General features: G+C 41.2%; 1 protein-coding gene across 1 annotated transcript; it reads right to left on the reverse strand.

Annotated features, from left to right (window-relative positions):
* Window positions 1–650: 650 nt before the first annotated feature.
* On the reverse strand, window positions 651–26595 carry ZMPSTE24 (zinc metallopeptidase STE24). The gene is made up of 10 exons (XM_076357247.1): window positions 26468–26595; window positions 24624–24770; window positions 18296–18382; window positions 17519–17635; window positions 13217–13369; window positions 8540–8681; window positions 5964–6124; window positions 4376–4480; window positions 1759–1902; window positions 651–1438 (listed from the first exon to the last, which is right to left on the reverse strand). Exons 1-10 carry the CDS (start codon window positions 26582–26584, stop codon window positions 1214–1216), a joined length of 1398 nt encoding a protein of 465 aa, XP_076213362.1. The 5' UTR covers window positions 26585–26595; the 3' UTR covers window positions 651–1213.

Raw genomic sequence — 26595 nt, forward strand, 5'->3', positions numbered from 1 at the left:
ATATGAAGTATGTGCATTCAGTCTGGTCCAAAACATTTGTATGGCACATACAAACTTATATTTAACTTTTATCTTTATGTCAACAAAAGTAAATTTAATTCCACCTTTCATCAGAAAAATCTGAGATAATCAATGCAGAAGCCATTTTCGCAATTTTCACTTTGTCCTTCACTAACCTATATGAACAAACTGTGTCTTGGGCTATTTATATCAGAAAAACAATGAGGAATATTTTCTAAGTATTCCAACACTGCTATTTCAGCTAGATTCATATTAATGGAAAACTCTCCATGGAGTGGAGGACAAACCCCCTCAGAATGAAAGTTCAGCTCTGATACACTGTCTGAGCAACTGGACACTTCCATATACACAAAAAAATTAGGCAAAGGACAACAGAAATGGAGGAACTGAGGTGCGGAAAAGCTGTTAACCATTCCACTCACAGGCAAAAGGGAGAACAACAGAGAATTAGCAACTTTCTCTAACATGTGGGTCCTGTTCTGATTCTCCATAACATCCTTCCACACCCCCAGCAGCATGGTGGAGGAGGAGCCTAATCCCACTACAATGCTACTAAATACCAACTAGTGCTCATTTTTAAGGAAGCCATGGTACATTTCCTCAACTGTAATTCATCCTTCTTCCTACACTTCAGAGACAGGAGGTTTTATTAAGTATCATTTTCAATTACGACAGACATGAATCCAGGAGAAAGGCCTGTACTTGCATTCAGCTTTTTAAAACACAAAACAGTGACTGGCGAGTACAAGTATTATTATACAAGAAATCAAGTCACTCAAATCCTCTTCATTGTGAAGAGGGTTGAGATTTGGGAAGGTTCACAGAATGCTGAGAATGGGAAAAGGATCAAAAGCAATGTTCAAGGCATACACAAACTGAAGAAATAGGTGCTTTGAAGTCTATACTTTTGTTTTTCTCCCTTTAGAAGTCTATACTATGATATGGAGATAAAAGCCAGTGTGTGTTTGGGGAAGGTCTTCACCCAGTGCTTTTTCTACTTTAAGTTCCACAGTTTTGTTTTTGTTAAAAAAAGTCATTTATAATTTAATACCTGTTTCAGGATTCTCAGATCTGTGGTGCTGTTAACATTGCACTTAATTGGCATTATCCATTTTTAAAAAGAAATTAAAAAGCAGCTGTGAACTTTGCTTCTGAGATGGAAGCACTGTCTCTGAACCAACAATGATTCCTGTCACTCTTGCTTTGCATCTTTCAAGGCCTGAAGTCTTTCTAAAAGGGGTGGATGGGAGTAATGCCACATTGAAAAGATCCAGTCAGAAACAGGGAATCCTAAATTATCTTTGTTTAGCTTGATCAAAGCAGAATACAGGTCTTTAGCCTTCCCAAGTTCCTTGGCAAATGCATCTGCTTGAAACTCAAATCGTCGGCTTAATACAGTCAAACAAAATGAGAGAACCTGTGGAGAGAAATATATTAAAAATTATTTTAAAATTCAGCTATCTGCAAGTTCCTTACAGTATCAGTTAATACTACTGTATCTTCCTTCCCACATCCCACACATCACTGTGGCTGTAGAATGATCTCACTAAGGTTTATCGAGGCCACACCTGAAACTGGGAGTCTTACCCAACATGGAGCACTAAGCCTACTTATTAAAACAAGCTACCAGATTGTTTTAATTACCCCTAGAAACTTCAAGCTTTCCCCCCCAGTCAAAATAATATCATTATTTAAATAGGATGATACTTCAGCATCTATGCCTTGAAAACAATTTACCTCATTGTAAGGTGAAAAAATAAACTGGAAAATAATCATCAAGCCTATCAGGGTAGGCTGGGTGTCATAGAAACCAAATGCAGCAAAGAGTTCTTTTCGACCAATTAACACAGCAAACAAGAAGAAGCAGAGGAAGGAATTCATCTAGAGAAAGGAAACAACATTCTTGATTAAGACGAGTTTTTCATCTACATCTAAAACATGGCCTATATTACAGATTTGCATAGAAATGCCACTGGAAAAAAATAAAATAATTACTTTAGAACTAATATACAAAGAGGAACAAACAGCTGGCCTTCACTGCACACATTTACAGAAAGCAGGTAAAGAAACACTTATTATTTTCTGTCAGTGAGCTAAAAAAAAAAAGTCTAAGTAGCAAAGGAAGATGAAAAGGCAAGACAACAAGATAAGTGAGGAGGGAGTACAGGGTAGAATCCACCTCCTTGGAATTAAGCATAGGTTCCAAAAAGTTTAAAACCAAACAAAACGTGTCTGTGCTGTGTCATATTGTTGTGAATAGTTGTGAGATAAACAGCTGGATTAATCAAGCATACGTCAAGCACACAAGGCCTAAGCTAACGAGCACATCGTGAGATGGATAAGAACTAGCAGAAACCAGACAAGGACAACCAGAACTGTAACAAAGGGCGGTGATGAGCCAATTTGTGACCACGTAAGGAAAAGTTCACCTCCTGCAGGGACCGCCAGAGACCACTAGAAACCACCCGAGACCCCTGTAGAAGCTCCTAAAGGACTCAAAACGCATGCGTGAAAGACTATGCAGATATTATACTTAGTTCTGGGAAATGTAATGAATCTGTATGATTGTTCCAAGAAATGTGATGCATATGTATATCGAAGATCCATATAAGGGATGGTTGATGCAACGTACGGTGTGCAGGCTAGGCGGAGAGATCCCCCATGCACCTGGCGCCGAATAAAGTAATGCCTGCTCTTTAATACACCCAGTGTTAAGGAGTTTCATTCCCGATTTTTGGTGACAATATGTCTATTCCTGGAAACAATCTATGCTTCCATCTAGGCCATGCATCACTGTGTACAAGCACTGTGCTTGCCTGGCTTTTCAGAGGCAAGAGACAGGACCATGCCTTACCGAGTTTTCTAGAGAAGGTGATTAGTACCTTTTCAATCCATTCAAGTGGCTTTTTGGTCTTTTTAGAGTAATGTGGAAGGTGCCAGAATATTGTTTGTTATTGAAACACATAGGACAGAAAAAAGAGGGATTGCTGGGACAGAAAACAAATCAACAGAAAAAGTAGAAGACATTGGAGAAGAATTTGTGAAAATTTCTGGAAGTGAAGATAAAATCTACCTATTACAGCAAAATAATAGTATCTAGAAAGTGGATCCAAAGACAAAAGTTACAGGAGTTACCAGAGTGGCAAAAGCATCATAATAGTTGTTAGTTAGTAGGGATCAACACTGATGTCAGAAGTTGGAAGGTAATTGCCTTAAAGCAGAAAGCGAGAAGGACCTCACTGAAGCGTTCAGTTGCATGGATAAAAAGCCAGTGTGGAAACAGAAAGATAGATATTTTCTTAAATAGGAGCTTGATAGTGATGTTTAACAGCCTGAAAAGCTTGTGAATAGCCTTAGAAAAAGAACAGAACAGCATTCCTGGAATGGTGCACACATCTCAAGACAGACATGATGGAGTTACAGAAGGTGCATAGGAGGGCAGCTAAGAGAAACAAACAAAAAAAAAGGCTGGGAACTTGGAGAAAAGAAGAGTGAGTGATACCTAGAACAAGATAGGTCTACACCAAAGCATATAGTAGACTGTTGATAGTAATTTAACAGAAGGCATATAGCTGTGCCTTGCAAGTAAAAGAATTTGAAGTAGGTGGTTTGGGGGAGGAATTCCCTTGTATTGTGCAATGCCCAGAGGCATATGCATGAGTAAACAGACCATCAGGTTCCTTTTTTAAAAAAGGGCAAGCTGGGCAATCTCTAGATTGCTTCAATGTTCACCCCCACTTGGGCATGCACCAAGAATGGCACAATAAAGTTATTTACCAATAATCAATGCACAAGGTATGAAAATACAATATAAATAAGTAAGAATGCCCTCCTATGTCAGATTTCATAATCCTCAATCACATCCCTTCTCAGCCCTCCAAGGAACAAGACTGATAGAAGACAGATCTCAGACACATAGCTTTCTCAGAGATAATGACAAACACCTAAAAAAATGCAGGCTGGGAGGCAGGATACATCCAATCCTATCCCTAGCACAGGGATGAAACAGACCTTCAGAGAAGGCCCTGAGATTCAAACAGACAAGGAAGAGGCATTACAGAGCAAGAAAAATGCATCCCAACTTCAGAAGGCTGCTGAGATGAATTAAAATGGCAGCAGACATGCTTTCTTAGATGCTTTCTACCAACCAGGTGGAGCAAGGAGGGGGCAGAAAGGCTAGTGCATGTTCACTGTAGATACAGCAAAGAAAAAGAAAAAAAAAACCAAGCCAACTTCCTGTTGCAGAGCGTAAGTATATTGTGTGAATGGACACTTACAAATCTGGAAGCAGGCATTTGGAAACAGCAATAATTACAGAACGCTCTAGGAAAACCACCAGTTTATCATAACTTACCTGGCTAATGATAATATTTTTGACAGTGTGACCTAGTTTCCAGTGACCCAATTCATGACCAAGTACAGCCAGAACTTCTTCATTTTTACATCCTTGTTTCTTATTCTGAGGGAATAACAAAGCAGAAGTAATATCAGGTATGACTGAACACAACTGAATAAATTTATTACTTATTAGTTTGTTTTTTCCTAGGTCGCTTAAGTGTGATCAGTAAGATGAGACCATTCCCTTCTACCAGCAGATACACACTTATTTCTTACTGATTTCTTACTGAGCCTTTTTCAAGAAGATACTTACAAAAAAAAAGAACTTTTAAGTTCAACAAGATTTCTACCATGAGGTGGTGTTCTCTTATTTCTATGTATGCAGACATGCCTATGCAAACATGGAAGAACGCTGGAAGATTTGCCTTCCAAACTCTCCTACCATCCCTTGATCTCATCCTGTTTCTTTACTCAAGAAAAGGCATTAGAATGGAAGCAGACATTCAGAGCCACAGACTTTCAACAGAGAATTGAGAGCAAAGTCCTCTCCCTACTTCCTTCAACACTCAACATGTAGCTTCCCTCCCAAGGCACTACTGTTCCTTTAAAAACGAATTACAACTTCCCTGTCCTCTGCAACAAATGCTATGACATGCCTGAAAGCTATCATTAGGAAAGACGGACATCTGTACCTTCAAAGGTACGTTAGCAAGTCAGAGGCAAGCATGTGGGCTTGTGTACTGAGAACATAGCTGAAGAACCCATTGAAATGGAACAAATTATTCTTGTTATGACTAGAGAAGGCTCTCTGAATTTTGCAATGCAGGTGAGCTCAAAATCCCCTCCTCTCATCACCCGCTTCTGCCATACCAAACCATGGATGAAGAGAATTCCACCACCAACACAGTTACAAGAAACAGAAGCAGGACTGAACAACAGTCTATACATTGGCCTAACACTAGGCTGCATGAGGCCTTCTCAGAATTACTCCTTCAGGCTCTTCAGAAAGTATTCCATCAGTTTTAACCATTCCTACACTCTCCTGAAGCCAAAAAAGCTGTTACAGCAGACTCTTGATGTGCAGCTGCACGTCAATGGAAAGGACAATGGAAGGCCATCATCCTGTTCTTGACCAGGGCCGGGAAGGATGCACATGTGGGATCTGTATGTGTGTGCGTATGTGCGTGCCTCTTGCACCAAAATTCTTGCGCGTAGTAAAAGGCACACGAATGACACACTGATAGTCAAAAGCATTTCCTTCAAAGGGAAGCTTCGGTGTGGCAGTCCCAAGAGAAGGAACACGAGCTAAAGCCCTGAACAGGTGCCTTATTCAATTACAAGGAAGGCCTATTTTTTACATGCAGGAAACCAATGTTTTGCTAAAGCCCCTGTGGATTTCTATGGTCTCTTTGCTGCTATCTGCACCACTCACACAGCCTTAGAAATTCCAATTAGCAGCTCAGGGATACTTTGGTGTTGAAATCATTAGGTTTTGGGTTTTAGCATCTCATTCAGGACCTTTAAAATACATTCAGAAAACACAAGGGAATATCTCACTAAAAAGTTAATGTAAATAACACGATGAAAACCAAAGATGAACTCACTTTGGTTTTAGACTTTGTCTCTTCATTCTCACCATCTTCTCCTTCTGCTGGCTCTTTGTTCAATGCAGAATAATCTTCCAGGAGGGTGTCAAAGAGTACTATCCGCTTATTCTTGAAGAATCCATAGAAATAAGCATTGCTATGAGAAGAACGCTTAGAACCTGATGAGGAAAATTTACATTAAAGACCATGATCGCAATAATCTCATGCACTGAAGACTATGCAATATTACACAGAACAGATTCTTCCAAAGGAATTCTCAAAGTCCCCAAATGAATGGTAGACAAACTCAAGCAAATGAGTTTGCAGGCTGAAGCACATGATCTAAGTAATGATGGTCTCATTTACTGACTCCAATAGAGAAATAATTTTTTTAATCTATAACATGTAATCACTAAAATCACTAAAAACATAAAAGCAGTCATGTGAAGATCTAATATCCAGAAGGAAACCAATTTCTATTGCAATTTCAGGTTCAGAGTGGAAAGAGCATTTTGCACAGAACATGTGCTGCCCTCCTGGCAAAAGACCTGTGACAAATACATTTAGAATTCTTTCAGCGTGCCAGCAAAGATGATTCAAAACAGCTAAGGATGAAGATGTTAGAAACAGGTAAGAAGAAGATGAAGAGATGAACTACAGATATCAGGCAGTCCCTCAAAATTACTTTGTTTGAAATAGGCAATTTTTTACAGCTGCTTTTATCTACGTCAGGTGAATCGTAGACTGCTTCTACTATCCATATACTTGGGGCCAAGAAACTCATCTCCTTCCATGGAACATGGACTGTTTCAGTTGATTAAAAAGCTGCCTAGATCAAAGTAGATGTTAAACTAAAATTCGCCTGTTTTTGCCTATGGACAGGAGCTGTTGCAACACCAGGACTGAAAGAGGTCTCTATGAGAGAAGAGGTGGATTGCTCTGGTTTTTGCAGCAAAAGATAAGATACTTCAAGTTGAAGGCAAACGCCTTCAACTCTCACTACAAACGTATGAGCTGCATCAGCTCCTTAGGGCACAAAATATCCATTGTTCCACTGCAAGCCAACCCATGGTATGGTCATGGTAACCTTCAGCACCAAACCAACACAGATCAACAGAGGAAGAGGCTGGTCAAAGTATGAAGCCTCAGCGTCCAGTCCTTTCTCAGTGAAGAACAGCCACAGGGTAGCAATGTTCCCTTTCATCTGCATATCATAAAAAACTTCATCCTCCACTAAGTGTTGGTAGAGAAGGAACCTTTGTAATCTGCCTGTTACAGAATGAACCCTGAAATTAAAGGACTTGGTTGCAATGAAGTCATTTCTGGAGTGGTAAGGGCCAAGACAGTGCAGAAAAACACTGGCAAAAGGATGTTCACACATCCAGTCCCCCATGTCAGAAGGGAATGGTGCTGGCTCAACAGTCTTAAGGATGCCAGGAAAGAAAATGGGGGTTTGGCAGCCTCCCTCCACCGCAGATCACTGCCGCTAAATGCAGACAAGCTGAAGAAGCCAATGCAGTAGTACCCTACACAGGTGACAGAGTACCAACAATTGGCTCATAGGACTTTCACCATAGTTAAAAGCTAGGATACAGCCAGCAATGCATATGAGAAAAAACTTACCTATTTGGCAAGCCTCTGTACTGACTCTCAAGCTTGAAAAGTTTCAACTTCGCTAGGAAAGAGAGGAGTTTCTTGGGCCCCAAGTATATCAATAGTAGTAGTTTCTGGCTGCACTGAGGCAGAGCACTGGCTGGATTTGGCTAGCCCAAAGTTTTGAAAGCCACAGCTTCCAGGCTAAATAAAGCCTTCATCACCCTCTCTTACAGCAAAATTCTACCATTTCAGCTCTTTATGCCATCTCATACTGCTTTCACCAAGGCAATAAAAACACCTCTGATTCTCACAGGTGGGGCACAAAACAAAACCAAAATTTGGGAGAGTCCCTGAAATCAAGTTCAGAAGGGAGCAAAACGAGTAACAGTGGAAATGTGAAACAGTAAAGTGCTCCATGAACATGGAAGTGGAGAGGAAGTGACATGGCAGCTGGCATGCTCCATGTTATATTCCATGACCTAAGAAAAGAGGACAAGAAATTCGTTACTAGAAAGTGAAAAAAATTACAATCTTAAGTAGAAAGTATGAGTCCATCCAGCCATACCATAAGAAACCATCCAGGTGAACACTCTAAGAAGGAATAGGTGTTTTTAACTTTCCTAACTTTTTCAACTGTTTCACCAAGGACTTTGAGACAATTAATGCTAAACTGAGACTAGAAAAGATTAAAAAAACCCTTTTCCCTCTGGTTTAAAGTTCTAAAATTGGAATCTTGATTGCTGCTTCCATTTCTGACTGTGCTATGTATTTCCATTCCATAGAGCCAAGACAATGCTTCCAACGAGATGCTGAGTTAAGGCTGTACATTCAGCTTCGCTTTTCTGACCTCAAGGCAAAAAAAGGAAAATGGTACAGACATTGACAAGCATTACAATAGCTGAGGAATATAAGCAACTGCCCTACTACAGCATCCACAATCAAAGCTAAAAATCCACAAATTCAAAATTACAAAGTCTTTTTAAATAAAAAGATCTCACCTTCAACAACATACACCTTAGTCAATGGGAAGTCAATGCTCTTTGCCATTGTTTCAATTTGTTGCTTGAGCTCTCCCTCAGGAAGCGGAATGAATTTATCAAACAAAGGTGCAATATAGTCTGCATAGATTGTAACAAGCACCTGCAAACACGTACAGATATTAAAACCAAGACATGTAAATGTGTGTTTAGTACTAAAGGTGGAGCATGGGTAAGTACAACAAGAGGGCACAATTTCAGAAAAAACACTTGATATAGCAGAGTCTTGTATGAAGTGTGATCTATAGCAAGGCTCTCTATGGGTCATCCCATCTAGGAAGACAACTACTCAGTCTGTTGACAGTCAGCAATTCAACAGCAAGATGAGGGTGGGGGCAGGTTAATCTACAATCTACAGTCCTCAGCAGAATTAGTGTAAACAGTGTTTTTGCTCTGAGGGTTCATCAAACCACAGAAGGCAAAGCCACTGTGACAGCTGGGAGCAGCAGTCTTATCAGTGACAGGCTGTCACTTTCACCCACTTCACCGGTCCTGGAAAGCTCTGAAGTGTTTCATAATGAGCAGCAGAGCCAACTGAACCAGGAGACAGTCCTGCTTCTTCAAATTCCTGCTAACTTGCAAAGCCACAGTCTAAAACAGGCAAGAAATTTCACGTCCCCTATTTTCTTCCCCTTCTCCCACTTGTATGCAGGGCTAAGTAACTGCCTGATGCCTCTGGTCCACAACGATTAACAGCCACGTCCCAAAAATCACTACAATGCACCTGCATCTCTTGAAACTGGCAGCAGATGCAGCCCAGATGAGAAAGCCAGGGCTGGAATAACACTGTGATGGGAAGAAAAGCTGAACTCCCTTCCCTCACACTCTGGACCTTCATGAACTGATTAAATTTTATTTATTTATTTTAAAGAAAAGGACTGGAGAAAAGTTTAAATTATGGTTAGCAAAAAAGGAACAGGACATGAGAGGCAAATGGACATCAACATTAACTTCGAAGTTATCTTGACAGTTTTTTTCCACTGAAAACAAGTACCTTTACTTTTGAAAGTACCTGCAGCTTTGAAAGTCCAATGAAATCTAAAACTAGGGAAACTGACTTTTCCAAAGTCATAGCGAGGTTAAGACAAGGGTTTAAACCTCTGCAGATATTTTGCAGCAAGTGTAGGAGGGTATTTTATAGAGCAGAAATCAGCTGCCTGTTTCAGTCCAGACAAGGGTCTCAGACCATGTAGTATGTGTGGAATAATTTTAAGTTTTTATCTCTGATCTTTGTGTAATCCCTTTATATCAGCAGGCATAACAAACTGGTAGAAGGATGCAACTCTAACTATGATTACAGATTTATGGAATGTGATTACAAACTGGAATTTTTCCCTAAACCAAAGGTTATTTTGCATGTCAAAGACTGTTCAAACCCACACATTAAGGCTTCAAACCATGATCAACACCCTGTAAAACTGCAGTGACTTGCAAGACACCTGAAAAGCACCGATTGTTTGGGCATGCACTTAATCCTCAGGAGAAAAAAAAAAAAAAGAAGAGAGAGGGGGGAAGGAAGGGGGAAAAAAAAAAAGGGAGCCACTCAGTCGTGCTACACTTCAGTCCAGAAGTCTGTAGCTCTGACACGACACGTTTTATTCTCTAGCTTTTGTTGTGTAAAAGATAGGCTAACCCTTGTTTTATCAGTTTCTAAAGTATCTGTAAAATCTCAGGAAAAAAAAAATGTACATGGATAGCTCAATTGGAAGGGGCAGGCAAAGCAAAAATAAAATACTAGTTTGTGATAGGAAAGTGACAGAGAAAGAAATGTGGTATCAGCCGAGTATGTTCTGGTTCTCACCTTGAAATTTAGTGTGAGGTACTACTCACCTACATCTCTTCTTTCTACTAAACTTGCTTGGTAAAGACTATAAAATGGACATTCTGAAAGTTTCTCATATGAGATCATACAATATTTTTTACAATATATATTTTAAAGAAAAGATGGCAAGAATAAAAGCAGTCAATGACTGGTATAAAGGAAGCTGAGGAAAAAATTTTTCACTTTCGGTGTACAAATGAGGGCAGGCCATTTCAGAAAATCCTGTATCTTCTTTCAATCCTGAAACTACCAGTTCTTTTAAAATTTCAGCTTAACCCTTCTGTGAAGAAGCACGTCTTAAAGCCTTTAAGACTAAAGACTTAAAATATGAACTGGATATTACATGAGGAACTAATATCTCCCCAATTTTGCAAATAATAAGGCTACACTAGAAAAATCTGTAAGTATGGACTGTTTCACTCAGGTTGACAGAGTAGTAGCTCAAATGCTGAATTATCATTTAAGAGTATACTGCTGATCAAAGCTTGAAAGAAAGGGAACAATTCTTTAAGAAGTACTGATCAGAGTCTGCACAAATCTTTCTGTAACAGTCATTTTAATACACGTGAACTAACATTTTTGAGACCTAACACTATGACTTTTCAGAATACATTCAGAGACAAAAAAGGGGAAGGTGTCAGAGCATAAGGACACCCAGACTACAGAAAGCAGGAGCCAGCACAACAAAAGAAAACACTGTATAATTAAGCCAACAAACAAAAAAAAGCCTGAAAGAACTCAAAGTAGTAAATGTAAGCTAGACTTACCACCTAAGTGGGGCACTTCTGCTACTATGCTACTGGGGAAGTGATCGCCCCCCTGTACTCGGCACTGGTGAGGCCACACCTCGAATACTGTGTTCAGTTTTGGGCCCCTCACTACAAGAAGGACGTCGAGGTGCTGGAGCGTGTCCAGAGAAGGGCAACGAGGCTGGTGAGGGGTCTGGAGAACAAGTCTGATGAGGAGCGGCTGAGGGAACTGGGGTTGTTTAGCCTGCAGAAAAGGAGGCTGAGGGGAGACCTCATCGCTCTCTACAACTCCCTGAAAGGAGGTTGTAGCGAGGTGGGGGTCGGTCTCTTCTCCCAAGTAACAAGCGATAGGACAAGAGGAAACGGCCTCAAGTTGCGCCAGGGGAGGGTTAGATTGGACATGGGGAAAAATTTCTTTACTGAAAGAGTGGTGAAACATTGGAACAGGCTGCCCAGGGAAGTGGTGGAGTCCCCATCCCTGGAGGTATTTAAAAGACGTGTAGATGAGGCGCTTAGGGACATGGTTTAGTGGTGGACTTGGCAGTGGTAGGTTAACAGTTGGACTTGATGATCTTGAAGATCTTTTCCAACCTTAATGATTCTATGATTTCTATGCTATTGTCATTGAGTTCCTCAGAAACACATCACTGGTAACTGCAGTATGCCAGAATTAGTGGCCATGCAGAAATCCACTAATCCCTACAGGTTTTACTTCAGTTACATGTTAGGCATCAGTGAAGCAAAAATACAAGTAAGCAACAAATACAATTCAGATAATGAGATCTGTATCCCACAAAAAACAGGATTATGAAAAGACTTTGCAGTCATGATTTAAACTGAGCCCCAATTCCTTCCATGTTGCCATGCCTGAGAAAGTCAATGCAGCTATTGGATATATAAGTGGGAAATCAGATTTTCCTGCGTTAATTGCAGTGGTCTCCCATGTAGCATTATGATCACATTTTTGTACAAATGTGGCCAGACAATGCCTGTGCTTTAGAAAGGAAGCTGACAAACTGAAAGTCCAAGAAAGCCATAGAAGTGATCTGAATCTAGAAGCAGTGGGGAGAAGGGAAAAAAAAAAAAAAGCACAACACAACTTAAGTCATGAAAGAGAAGCTTAAGAAAGAAAACAATAATGATTTCCTACCCATGTATTCCTAAAAATTTTCTTGATGATGCATTCCAGTTCAACCAGAAAGTCTGAACTTGACACGAGAATTAGGGATTGACTGACCCAAATTTATTGTTAGGCTAACGTGGCAGGCTTTATTACATTACTGTAATGTAATAATTCTTTTACTTGTTGAGGTGCTCTTTTAATCTAAAAATAAATGAATATATACAACAGTACTTCTGTAATTTCTTCCTTGGGTGAGCCATGGTTAGTATATTGAGGAAAAAGACAGTAGAGCACTATGTTGAAATAGAAAAAAAAATACAAACCTCGAAGCTTATAGTAACAATAGAAAACATCAAATCCTTATGATGTATACAAAAAGATCCTTTTAATATAAGCCCTAAAAATGTCAGTTACCAATTCAGTGTATAGAAGCAGCTATATAAGCAGAACCAGAAATGGAAAATTGCTACTCGTCTCAATACAAAGCAATGCAATTGAGAACTGGTGTTCGAAAACCTGTAAGAAAAGCCCAATGGAAACATTACTGACCAAAGCACATGCTGCCTTTTCTTGCCAAACTGCTGGCAGTTGTCCTTGTGCCCTTTCTATATTTCAGAAAAAGGAAAACCTATCACCATAGTGCTGTATTTCCAGTATCTATTCTAAAGCTTTTTGAATGTTTATTTTTCAATTGATGAAGACACTCCAGTATTAAATAGATAACATATAAGGTATCACATTAATGTGGACAATTAATATGAGCTATTATTCCTGAACAAGTACACTGAGAGCAAGACACACTGTTAAAGTTTGTAGACACCAAAATTGCCAGGAGATTTGGATTTTTCTCCATTTCTTTTCAGTTATGTTTTTAAACCTCAGCACACTGAGCCATGCAAGTAAGCTAGCACGTGGAAGAAACCCAAACATATTCTCATACTCACCAAGGAAACAACTAGTGTGAAGAGCCAGGCATAGATGAAGAAGTAGTCTCCTCCTATTTTAATAATGTAAAGCAGAAGGGATGTCACTGGCAACAGAATACACTGGGTCACGATAAACTTCTTGATAGCATCCTTAAAAAAAAATCCCAGTGTCTGTAAAGAAAGGATATCAGTGATATTTTCAATGTAAATATTCATGTGCCACAGTGGTTAATGAACTGATCCCTTCAGTGGATGCACAGAAAGAAAGTAAGACAAATCACAAACCAGCAATACCAATGTAATAAGGAAATCAGAATCAGTTAAGAAAAGGTGGAAGAACCTTTTCACCTCCTCTCCTGGTAGCTGTGGCTCTTTACATCCACATGGACTCCAAGCCCATGCAGATGCACTCTTCCTTAGCAAGATGTGACCCAAACTCTTATTTTGCATTGCACATATACCCTTCATTAAATGAGGAAAGAAAAATTTAAGCTTATATGTCCCTGAATTCCTTTATCAATCTATATCCTAGACATTATGGGATTTTTAGAGAATAGGAAGCTCTTAAAGAAACATAGCTACTGTAAAATATTTTGTCTTCATCTTAACTTTCAGTTACCGCTAAGCTGATTGTCTTAACTGGAAATATATAGAAGTCCTATTAAAGATTTTTAGATATACATTGGGTATTTTACTCCAAGCTTCTACTGACATGCAGTTACTACTCATGTAGCCGTCTCAGGTTTTTAAATTAGCATAACTTTAATAGAAGCAATAGAAGTTTCAAAGACCTTTACCCGAATGAATCTGATCTAGTGACTCTACAACATGATTAGACACCCAACTAGTTCTTTCAGGAATTGTTACTTCAGTACTTACAGCTACCTGCAAGGCATAGAAGTGAGGGGGTTATTACATAAAGATCCTTCCCAACAAGGTTGTATTAAAAAGCCCATACTACGTTAAAGATATGGAACTCGTCTGGAAAGAAAAAAAAATACTGGTGAAACAGATTTAAATAGAAACTAAGGATTTGGGGCAAGAATTTGGATGGATGCCTGAGACTTCCATGACTATCGGAAACACAAATCAGACACAAACCCGTAATTTTAGACTATTCTTTATGTAGACATATTCACTCTGGTCACACAGTGAGCACTCTGGTGATATATTCTTACTAAGTGACCATTAGTATCAGCAGTAACACAATTGTATAGACACATGCCCACACAAATGGAGCACTCCAGAAGATACTGTTCCTTGCCTGCCTTTAATATTCCCAGGTAGTGTAGGCTACCTTTTCCAGCAAAACAGCTCTGTAACTAGCAAAGCAAGACTTGCGGCTCTCATTCACACTAAGCAATGGTCCTTTCCTGAAAATGGTATGGAGAAGCATGAAAGAAACTCTGTGGGTCATCCCGGACAAAGGAAAATTTGCTTCCACTTGATCAAGACTCTTAAACTGGTACAAGCCAGGAGAGAGAACACAAAATACACAACAGTATGTTCCTCCTTTATTACTTCCTCAGCTCAGCCAGAAAAAGGCCTGTTATACAGCTTTTTCATTTTTTAGCTTAGTAAACAGCTGAAGAAACAGTCACTTAATATAACCTAGAAGAACTCTTAACAGAAGCATGCTGCTAACGCTGTTTCCACTGGGCTTTCTGAAACACGTCAACTACAATCCATCTAGCTCAAGTTTTCATTTTAACTTTTTCTTTACTTCCAGCTCCACAATCTAGGAGGAATAGAGCTATAAAATTGCATGGTGTCTTTCATCTTTGCCCTGCCTCTTTCCTGCTTTCTAAGGCAGATGCGACTTCAAGAGAAATCCTCATTTTCAGACTCCCAAGAAAGAGTCTATCTGAAGATCATTTGAGAATCATTGCTAGAAATTCTGAAGTCTGTGCTGGTACCAGGTGTGAATTTGGCTCATTCACTAAAGGACCTAGTCCATTTGTCTGAAATGAAAGATGGAGATTTGACTGTGATTGTAAGACATTTGGTACCTCAAATTGGATTGGAGCTGGACTCAGCCTTCAGTTCTTGGCATGAGGACCACTGCGGTGAAAAAAACCTTGTAAAAGACATCATGCAGGTAGCTCAATCAAGCATTTAACAACACCCATAGGTGTCAGTGCCAAGTCTTCCTTTTCTCATTTGATTAGGCACAATGCTTGCATTGACAACAGTGAAGCACCCAGAGAGCACAGCTCCAAGGAGAAAATGTTCAGAGGATATACCCAGAATTCTCCTTAACCTCCCTAAAGCATACAAAGAAACAACATGGATTCTGCAAGCTCTCAAGACAGTTTTAAAGAAGCCCGAGCTGCTAAGTTCAGTATTTGATCCTCTGCTTCTTCTGCACAGAGGTAGGGCCTGATAAAGTCAAGCTCTCCATCCATCAGCTAGTCTGCCAATTTGCTCTAATTCTAGTGCTTTACAAGTCCCAACACTGACAGTTGTTGGACTTCTGTGTCCTGGACATAAAGGGCTTGCAGATCTGGCACCAAGATGGAACTTACTCCTCACTAAGGTAGGAGAGACGATCAAGGTGCAGGCCTGATACTCAGGATTGACATGAGAGACAACAGCAAAAGATAGCTTTTGAGGCATATTTAAGGATTCTGAATGTCAAAAGTATATCTAGGCTAGGCCAGGGCATAAGCACACTGCAAGAATTGGCCTTTGCCAGCCCTTACAATTTTTGAGGACTACAGAACAGAAGTGATAGCCAGAGAACAAACAAAATACATCAAATAGGTATTTCCCTGAAGAAAAGACTGCTTGACTGATGCTCTGGAAACATGGGAACATTCCTTCCTCCCTTGATAGGAGCAGGATGTTTGCCTGCCAGTATGCTCACTGTAAAGTCTGCAGAAGGGAAGGGGATCTCCAGGACTATGGCTCAGAATCACCTAGGATATGAATGGCCATGTGCACCATCATTCTAACAACGAGTATTTACTTGCTGCTGAGAGAAAAAAGTGATTGTTAGAAGTTACACACATGTTTTTAGAACGAGGGTTTTTTTATAAGACGAGAGCTATGTGGAGTATAAAAAGAGTTCTGAGTTGGTCACAAGCTCAAGGCTTATGACTAACTAGAACAATCTTCAGATTTGCTCCCCAAAGACTGGAGCAGGAGCTGCCGTTGGCACAGTATCCAAATATCGGAGGCAGGGAGGGGGGGAACCAAAAAAGCCTTGCAGTCTCCAGGAATACACACAGATGTCAAGACAAAATAGTGCAGTGAGAATTTGCATAGTTGGGCTTCCCTGGAAAGAAAATAGTATGCCGCTAAATAATTGACGTGAATCAAAATAATACAAGATGTATCAGGATCTACACACTTCTGTTTTAAAGATGATTGAGAGAGGGTGCAAACTGGATCATTGCATTTAGAGCTTTTTTCCTCACTTATTTTCTTACTTGTTTTATAAAAAGGAATAAGAAACATCAATTTATCAATTTACCAGGAATATAATGAGTTTAGAAACAAACTGATTCTACTTCTTTAGGTCTAGCTCAGTCTTCCTGCCTCCATAGAAATTGGAAGATGAAACTGGCAGATACCAGAGCATCTCTACCCCTATTAAAATGAGCCAAACAGCTTTATCCCACATCTGCTACCCATCCAGATTTTATTCTACTGTAAAAAAAAAAACTTCCTAGTAGACTTAGAACAGACTGTAGACAACACTAGCTGGGTCCAAAAGCAGAAAACAAGTCTCATGCTCTGGCATGAAATGGCTAATCATGTGTGCCAGATTGAGGTTCCTCTCCCAAAAGGAAAATCTGATCCCATGAGAAACTGATACTGAAACAGGTTAAACTAAGATGGTGAGAGAAATTAAGAAAGCCAGGGCTGATATTAAGTGAGTACCTAACAGAAGTACAAATGAAGAGCTGCATTCTCTAATTTAGTAAAGGCTGATACAAGACATCAATAAGCCAAACAAAATGAGGAGGAGAACAATTTCTCGGTTTTGTTTCATCTGTTCAGTGTCCATGAATCAGAACTGCCCCTGTCAAGCAGTGATCCAGACTTCAAAGGAAGGGCATATGAAGGGCAAAGAATAGTCCATCCAAAAATGAACAGCTGAGGTATGAAATTTTCTTTATTCCACTGCTGGAATACACACTTCTTTTTGCTTAGAGGCATGGGCTCACGCAGAGGCATTCTGGTGTGGCATGGGTACTTCTGCGACAGTCACAAACTGTCATTGCTCTTATTTGGCACAGACGTGGACATACCAGTCCACCTAACCAACCAAACCTACTGAAGATGTTAGGTCAGTATAAATGCTATCTACAATACCTGTTGATTGAAGCCATGTTTCTCTTCTATGACAAATGTGTTATATAAACTCCATGGGAGACCAGTCACTGCACTGAAGAGTGTTGCAAGCAGCAGAAATACCAATGACTGAACAATCTAAAAAAAAAAAATAAAAAAAATCTGATATTTACTGACCTGTACTAACATTAATATTCCGGGTGTTAAAAATGGATTTTGTGTCAGTGGTTTAACTCAAACTGGTTAGAAGATGAAGCTAGATAAATTCACAGAAATAACATTTGTGATGATTAGATTACTGATCACTAGAATTGCTTACTATGTTAAAGAAAGAAAAAAAATATACCGGTGAAACAGATTTAAATAAAAACTAAGGATTTAGGACAAGAATTTGGATAGATGCCTCATCCACAGCACAAAGACAACATAAGCAACAGCCTCAAATTTCTTACCCTTTTACTGTGCAGGAAGATCACATCCAGGATTAGTAAAAAGACAACACCCAAACAGAAGTCCCTAAAAACCCAACCCACCACCTCGTTTGACTCAAGTAGCTTTGAGACTTGTATGTTTTTAACATACAAGGCTATTTTAATTAGTAAGCTAATTTAAAAGTCACATACTGTTATCAGTTCTCAGACTCACCCAATCATTGAGCTCACCAGAAAATGTTATTTTTACTGTATTGTACCTGTAGCTAAATCCCACTTCAAGTAAATGCAAGCTTAAAAATAAAACTTATTTTAACAGTATAGTTCATGGACCAAACATTTTCACTAAACTTTAAAGACTGCTTACCTCATATTCTGGTCCAAACCCAGCACGACCAGAGATCTGACCAGACAGATTCCAGAGAAAAGGAATTCCTCCACAAAGGAGAATCATCTTGAAAACAAAAACACATACCACAGAGGCAATATGAAACAGATCTTATTCTACTAAAATTTCAGCATGATAAGGACCTTTTAAGGATGAATGAGAAAAGTTTTATAAATAGGCTTTTTTGTCTCCCTCTGATCTTAGCATAAAGAAAGCCTGGAATATTTGGCAATGGTTCATTTTTACTTTACAGAAGTAGAGATCAGGTCAAGCTTTTTTTTTTTTTTTGGCTGGGAAATACTAGCGTATTTCCAAGCCTATTTACTGTAGACTTTACTGCTATATTGGCTCAGACATAAGGTATATTTTTCAGAAGACCTCAAAACTCATTTGCCCTATGCTTGTATAACATACCATCTCTAGGAGTGGTATGCAAGATTCAGCAGCTTGACTGCACTGGGACAGTCTCACCTGCGTTCCCTACCGAGAGAAAGGCATTCAGACTAAGGCTGCAATTTCACTTTCAGTATTAGTGCTGCTTCATCCATTTTAAGAAAGCTTCACGCTCTCTTCCTTGTGCCTGCCTTGCAATGCCTCCTGCCATACAGGTTGCCAAGGAACAGGGAGTGGATTACTCACGACACACCATCATCAAAGAAACGCTTGAGACAGAGCTATTTAAGCAAGTGCTAACTGTAGTTCAAGGCAGGGGCTGGTACGGTTTGTTAAACAGCTTGACTTCCAAGTGTTTCACATTTACTTTCTTAGCAAGCGATGAATCACTATATATATATATATATATAAAAATCAGTTTTCAAGCAGGCAGCCTTCCAGTATGGACAGTACCAGGTTTTTATTTACTTATTTATTTTTAAAGGGCTTACTCTTATAACCTAACTATTAGGGTGCATTTTGAGTGTCAGCAGGAGATGGGAAGGACCAAAGCAAGCTTGTTTCTGCTTTGCAGGCTACCTGTAAGTTTCAGAGCTGGAAATCACAGAGGTACCAATCCCTGAACAAAGACAGCTATTAGCATGATGTTGATACTACTTATTAGTTAAAAAGAAACCCACATAATTAATGGCTGAAATAAATCAAAGCATACTAGTAATTCTAACGCAACATCTCCCCTTCAATTAACTTGTTAGGTTAATGAATCATACTTCTACCTACTAAAAGCAAGATGTTCAAAATTGTCATTCAATTTCACCAACTTTGGCCACAACAGCCTTTTTCACATTCAGACAGTTCCCAAAGCCAATAAAGGATGCAGTTTACGCTCTAAGAAGTGGCAAACCCAGACATTAGAAGCCACCTCAGTTTAGCTCTGATGGAATCTGATAATCCCAGGACAGATTCTGAGAAACAGAAAGACACAGCTCAACATCAGAGAAAGGAGCAATAACTCATCATCACATACATGTAGACAATAAGCTGCATGTACCCTACACATCAGGGGTATCAGCTTGATTAAAGAATAGAATCATTTAGGTTGGAAAAGACCTTTAAGATCACCGAGTCCAACTGTTAACCTAACACTACCAAGTCCACCACTAAACCATGTCCGTAAGCACCACATCTACAGGTCTACACCACATTCGAGGTGCAGCCTCACCAGTGCCGAGTACAGGGGCACGATCACTTCCCTACTCCTGCTGGCCACACTCTTTCTGATACAGGCCAGGATGCCATTGGCCTTCTTGGCCGCCTGGGCACACTGACGGCTCATGTTCAGGCGACTGTCAACCAGCACCCCCGGGTCCTTCTCTGCTGGGCAGCTTTCCAGCCACTCATCCCCAAGCCTGTAGCGCTGCATGGGGTTGTTGTGACCCAAGTGCAGGACCCAGCACTTGGCCTTGTTGAACCTCATACAGGTCCCCTTGGGAATGAGGAATGTATGAAGAACCTGTCTGAAATTTAACAAGCAATAATGGCCTTAGTTACAACCATACCATTGCTGCAGCCTGCAGACCAGAGGTATTTTCCCTATTAGGAAATATGCTGCAGCCATGACAGCGTAAGGGTATGCAGGAAAAGGTTTGTACATTATGTCTTTTTTTTATTAGGTTGATCACAGTAAGTGGAACAAGCAGGCAGGTTTTTTTGGAAACACAAGCTCTTCTTCAAGTCTGAAGTGAAGCCAGCAGACTTCAGTACAATTGAGAACAAGTTCTCAAAATCTGAGAAGATGGTATCAAGTCTAGAAGTGTTAGCAGCAGCAGACGGAAGATTAGAGTGAGCCGGATACTCAGTGTCTCTGCTAAGTCCATGGTACACAGCTGGAAGTTCTCAATGTTTCACAAGCTATTATCTCAAAAAATAATCACCCTAGTTCTCTATCCCTACCATTTGGACTACTCCAAAGGTAATGACTACATTGTCACTCAAAGTGCTCCAGCCGCTAACTAATTCAGCTCTGAACTTTATTCCAAGCTTGTATTATCTTTTCAGTGTATAGTTGACATTACTGACCAGAAGCAGCTTTATATGCCTCCAAGATTGTCTATTTTTTTAGACCAGTTAGTGCAGTTGGGAAAGTGCTATTACCTAGATTTTTTTCTGATCTTTAAAACATACCAAAAAAAGGTACCATAAGGATGTTTTCCAACTCTCAATTTTCCAAGAAAACCTCTTGTCCTGGGATGACAAGGGGGGGGGGGGGCAGAATTTCTATTCAAGTGTAATTTTCCCTTTGCAGGAACAAAGTAATCAGAGAAACCTGAGGGTGTGCTTTCCTAGGGAGAAGGGAAGATAAGAAGTGTGTTAACAAGGAACACAATGTTAAAGGACAGGAATTCTAAACACAAGGGCAGCAGAGAGGACTAGCTGTGAAGATCTTCCAAAGCTCACAGCTGGCTATGATATACTTCCCTTACATCATTCCAAATGGGACCTGAGTGTTCAACCACAAACACAAATTTTGCAACTTTAACATAAAATTCATTAAGGAAACTACAAACGGCAGCCTTTCAAAAGTCTGCTGCAAAGAAGCAAGTGCCCAGCCAACGCCCAGCACCAAGAGAAGTAATGTAAAATGATCTACAGAACTCAATGAAGAAACCCTGCTGCAGGGGTGACTGGGTATCAGGGATACTATATGGTTGTAGATTATTTAGCCCTAGCTAAGCAAAACGTATATTAATGGAGCCATAATGAAGAAATGAGATGTAGGAGCCACTGGACTTGCAAGCATTACCTTGCTTCCACAAAGCTCTGCAACCTCTGTAGCAAATCTGTGAACGCAGGCAAAGCTTGGACATCTAATAGCTTGCAGGCCCATTAGCAACCCTCCTGGGACAGCTCACTTCCAATCCCAAATTCAAGAAGTTCTGGGATACAGAATCCCAAGACCACAACCCATCAAGCCCAAGTAGGAACACTAACTTCTTGTTCAGAAGATGAAAGCAACTGACAATACTAGTAGAATATGGGCATACGGTATCTCAGCTGACTGCTCCGAGACCTGCTTATTCAGGCCAGTGCTCGATTAATTAACTGGGAGCTTTAACTCACATATTCCATGTTTTTTTTCCTTGGCTTTTGTTCATCAGTGTCACTGCAACACAAAAAGCAGAGCACCACAATCAATTCAGTAACAGCAGCAGCAGTTTGAGACACAACTGTTTCCCAGCTGTTTATCACCACCACAGCTGAAACAGTGGAACAACATATAAGCTAAGATGCTCGACTTAGTAACTGGTTTTGACTGCTGCTTAGGAAGCACCAGCATAGTCTGGGTTTTCTGGCTTAGTTGTGGAAGACAGCTGGATACAGTAAATTCTTTAACAGATCCATCAGGTACCAAAATCATTGTGGACCTGTACACATTACATTACAGTAACAGGGACAGAACAGAAAGAAAAGGTCATGAGAGAAAGCAAAGGCTGTGCTTTTCCTACACAGGCACAAATACAGAATCACAGAATGGTTTGGGTCAGAAGGGACCTTTAAAGGTCATCTGGTCCAACCCCCCTTCCACGAGCAGAGATATCTTTCACTAGATCAGGTTGCTCAAAGCCCCGTCCAGCCTGACCTTGAACACTTCCAATGATGGGGCATCCACAACTTCTCTGGGCAACCTGTTCCAGTGTCTCACCACCCTCATCGTAAAAAAAATTCTTCCTTATGTCTAACCTAAACCTACCCTCTTTCGGTTTGAAACCATTGCCCCTTGTTCTGTCACTACAGGCCATGGTAAAAAGTGTCTCTCTGTCTTTCTTATAAACCCCCTTTATATATTGAAAGGCTATGACAAGGTCTCCCCAGAGTCTTCTCTTCTCCAGGCTGAACAACCCCAACTCTCACAGCCTTTCTTCACAAGAGAGGTGTTCCAGCCCTCGGATCATTTTTGTGACCTCCTATGGACCCGCTCTGACAGGTCGATGTCTTTCTTGCACTGGAGACACCAGAGCTGGATGCAGTACTCCAGGTGGGGTCTCACCAGAGCAGAGTAGAGGGGCAGAATCACCTCCCTCCACCTGCTGGCCACACTTCTTGTGATGCAGCCCAGGATATGGTTGGCTTTCTGGGCTGCAAGCACACGTTGCTGGCTTACATTCATATCCAATTTTTCATCCACCAGTATCCCCAAGTCCTTCTTGGCAGGGCTGCTCTCAATCCATTTATCCCCCAGTCTGTGCTGATACTGGGGATTGCCCCAACCCAGGTGCAGGACCTTGCACTTGGCCTTGTTGAACTTCATGAGGTTTGCACAGGCCTCCTCAAGCCTGTCGAGGTCGCCCTGGACGGCATCCCTTCCCTCGTGTGTATCAACTGCACCAGTCAGCTTGGTGTCATCTGCAAACTTGCTGAGGGTGCACTCAGTCCCACCATCTATGTTGTTGATGAAGATATTAAATAGTATTCGTCCAAGTATGGACCCTTGAGGGACACCACTGGTTTCCACTTGGACATTGAGCCATTGGCTATAACTCTTTGGATGCAGCCATCCAACCAGTTCTTTATCCATCTAACAGTGCATCTGTCAAACCCGTATCTCTCCAATTTAGTGGCTAAAATGTTGTGGGGGACCATAACAATAGTAGGCCTGAGTGAAGATAAGCACAGACTGCTGATACGGCTCTTTGTTTAGCAGGGCACTAAATTCAGTGGCAAAAGAGGCTCATTCCAATCATGTATATTTTCCTTAGAAACAACAAGGGAAGCTGTTTTGGCTAAAGCTCTTGAAATCAAGATAAAGTTTCAGAACCTTTTGACTTGTTGCCCTTGCTAGGTAGTACCCTGTCACCCTGTCCACTAATCCACTGTTGGAGGATAGCTTCATTTTTCAAATGAAATACTGCCTCTAAAGTCGGTCAAAAACATAGCTTTTCAAATTCACACAAAAATTGTCGAGTTCTACTCAGCGTACCAAAAAGCCCAACAAGACGACTGTAACAGCTATACTGACACATGTATAACGACATTTGTACAAGTTCTTACAAAATGAAACAATGTACAGGTTAGGCTGCACAAAAGAGATCAGGAAATGCGAAAGTTAAGAGTGGTCACAATTCTTAAGTACTGGTTTCGCATCATAGTTATACAGTGACATGACTTGCACTATTTTACACCACTATTTTCATTATCTTTTATAATTGACCTTTTTGCTTCCTTAAGTTCATCACATAGTAGATCACACTCTAATTATATTTTGCAATGCCAGGCATTTCAGGATTCCTTTCTGACCCAGTTGTGCTGCTGATGAGCAGTGCATTTCAGCAGTAAATCAGAAAAGGTTTCTGTATATCACACATGTAAATACTTTGTTCTAACTCAGTGGCTCTGGTTTTTCGTATATGCAAACATTACTTGCCCAGTGTAATTGTTCTTAAACTTAAGAAGTATCCATTGGTACTCTTCCCGTTCTCACAGGCTTTTCTTTCTACCTTCTACTTAAATTTTATCTAAAAATGAAAGTAGTTGCATCCCTCCAAACACAGAAAAAGTCTGTATTTGTAACAGTTTAAAATAATTCTAATGTTGCTTAATTATTTGGCAGTGGAAACCATAATAGGTTTAGCTGTGCCACTAAAACATAATAATATAATACATGCTGTAGTTGTGCAGTATGACTCAGCACTGCATAGAGAAATTATGTGCTGTCTGAATAATTCCTTCTTCTTATATGGCAAATACAGCCACAAACAAGAAACACAGAATCCTAGGCCTTCCAAATTTCAGTGTTTGATGTAAGACGCCAGGATGCCAACAGTGCAGCTGCACAGGATCACTAAGAATCAAAGTATTTCACAGTTTAAGTACATTAAAAGTATCATATGAATGCTAGAGCAGCTCAGGTACTTACAGTGCCCTCAACCTCTGAATACAGGCCTGACCAAAAGCTGAAAGTACTTTTGTCCAGCTGATACAGACGAGATTTTTCAAATGTTTCTGAATCCATGATCTGTCCTAATTCCCGTGGAACATGTGTTGTTGTTCTATACACCCGTCTCTGAAAAATTGAAAAAGAAACTTAAAGTCTACATCCAATATTTTTAAGGAGATAAATAAGATCTAGAAGTAACACACAACATGATCCCACCACAGAAATTTTTAAAACACCCAAATAATCCACAAAATAACAAATATTCCTAAATTCCTGTTTTCTATCAAGTTCCAAATATAAAACTGAAGCATAATTATTACGTTATAACCAGAAACTGAGTTGCCTACTTATTAATTTATTTCCAATAAAGATTACACAAACTCCTTTTTCCAGAGGATATGACTTACTGCACCACAGTAACAACTAAGCAGAGTTTGAAACTAAACAGCAGATCCTCCCATGCAAACCATGCAACTTCACCAGAAAACATATCTATGATGTGGCTGCACAAATGAGGTGCTATTTCATTTTTGGTAGAGAACTCACCACTTCAAAATTTTTAAAGACTAGAAGTCCTTATTCCATCCACTACCTTATCTTGTTTCAGTACATTTATCCCTTTTCAAAAGAAAAGCTCCTACCCCTTGTCACTTCAGAATACATTCTTCCTCTGACCGGAGTATCAGGCTGCAGTCTCACAGACAGCTTAGCTGGTCCAAAGGCTCACAAGAGCATGCAGCATTGCTTCCTGCCCTCCTGGCAGCGTCTTCCCCAGCTGTGCTGGGTCTGGCTGGGATGGAGTTAATTTTTTCAGAGCAGTCTGCATGGTGGTATGCTTTTGCATTTGTGGCCAAAGCAGTGTTGATAACACACCAGCGTTCTGGCTACTGCTCAACAATGTCAAGGCTTTCTCCCTCTCTTCCCCAGCGAGCAGGCTGGGGGTGGACAAGAGGCTGGACGGCGACATAGCCAGGACAGCTGACCTGAGCTGACCAAAGGGATATTCCATGCTGTGTAATGTTATACTCAGCAATAAAAACAGAAGTAGAGGAAGAAGAAGGGGGGGGGGGGGGGGGGAGGGAAGAGGGTTTGACTTCCAAGGTGGCTGTTACTTAGAGACTGGCCAGGCATCGGCCTGCTTGGGGGAGGTGGTGAGCTATTGCCTTTGCAGCACTTGTAAAGGTTTTTTCCCCTCTTTCCTTCACTTATTAAACTGTCTTTACTTCGACGCATGAGTTTTCTCACTTTTGCTCTTCCTGCTCTCTCACCTGTCCTGGGGGAGGAGGATCGAGCTGCTGGGTGGGTGCTGGGCTGCTGGTCACCCCACCACACCCACACTTTTCAGATCCTTCTATGAACTCGCCTAACTCACTGATGTGATGGTGAGTGTCCCCACCACCCCGCAAAAACAAGCGGGGGTCAGTGCCTTGGTTCATCTGAGGGAGTGCAGCCGGTCCACAGAAGATCAGCTGTGCTCCAGAGCAGGGGCAAGCGTGAGCAGACGCAGGCAGCGACTTCAGACCTCTCCCACAGCCCGCCGGCGGCAAACCACCTCCACCGACAGGTCGCGGGCCAGCAGGGTCGACACCGCGCCCCAGCCCCGCTGCCTCGGCCGGGACAGGGCCAAGCCCTCCCCAGGCAGGCGACAGACCAAGCCGGCCCCCGTGCCGCTCGGTCCCGGCGCCGCCGCGGGGCTGCGCCGCTCCGCGCCCGGACCGCCGCCCGCCGCCCCCCACGTGAGGCCGGGCCGGGCCCGGCACGGCACAGCACCCGGCCCGGTGGCGCCTGTCCGCGCCGGAGTCCCCGCCGGAGCCCCCGCCGACCTGCCGGTGCGCCAGGAAGGCCTCCCAGAGGTAGACGGCCCAGGAGAAGAGCAGCACGGAGCAGAAGATGCGCTTCTCGGCCGGCAGCTCTGCCCACAGCTCGCCGGGCAGCGCCATGCCGCCGCGCC

The sequence above is a fragment of the Aptenodytes patagonicus genome, chromosome 21, assembly GCF_965638725.1.
Source record: "Aptenodytes patagonicus chromosome 21, bAptPat1.pri.cur, whole genome shotgun sequence".
In the NCBI taxonomy this organism is placed as follows: Eukaryota; Metazoa; Chordata; class Aves; order Sphenisciformes; family Spheniscidae; genus Aptenodytes; species Aptenodytes patagonicus.

Bases quoted from the DNA above. Each gene is read 5' to 3' on its own strand.
- ZMPSTE24 (XM_076357247.1), bottom strand. From the start codon at position 26,584: ATGGCGCTGCCCGGCGAGCTGTGGGCAGAGCTGCCGGCCGAGAAGCGC. The intron at 18,383-24,623 runs GTAAGTACCTGA...TTTGTTTTCAAG, and splicing joins ATTCAGAGGTTGAGGGCACT to ATGATTCTCCTTTGTGGAGG. The intron at 1,903-4,375 runs GTAAGTTATGAT...TCCTTTCTCTAG, and splicing joins AAAATATTATCATTAGCCAG to ATGAATTCCTTCCTCTGCTT.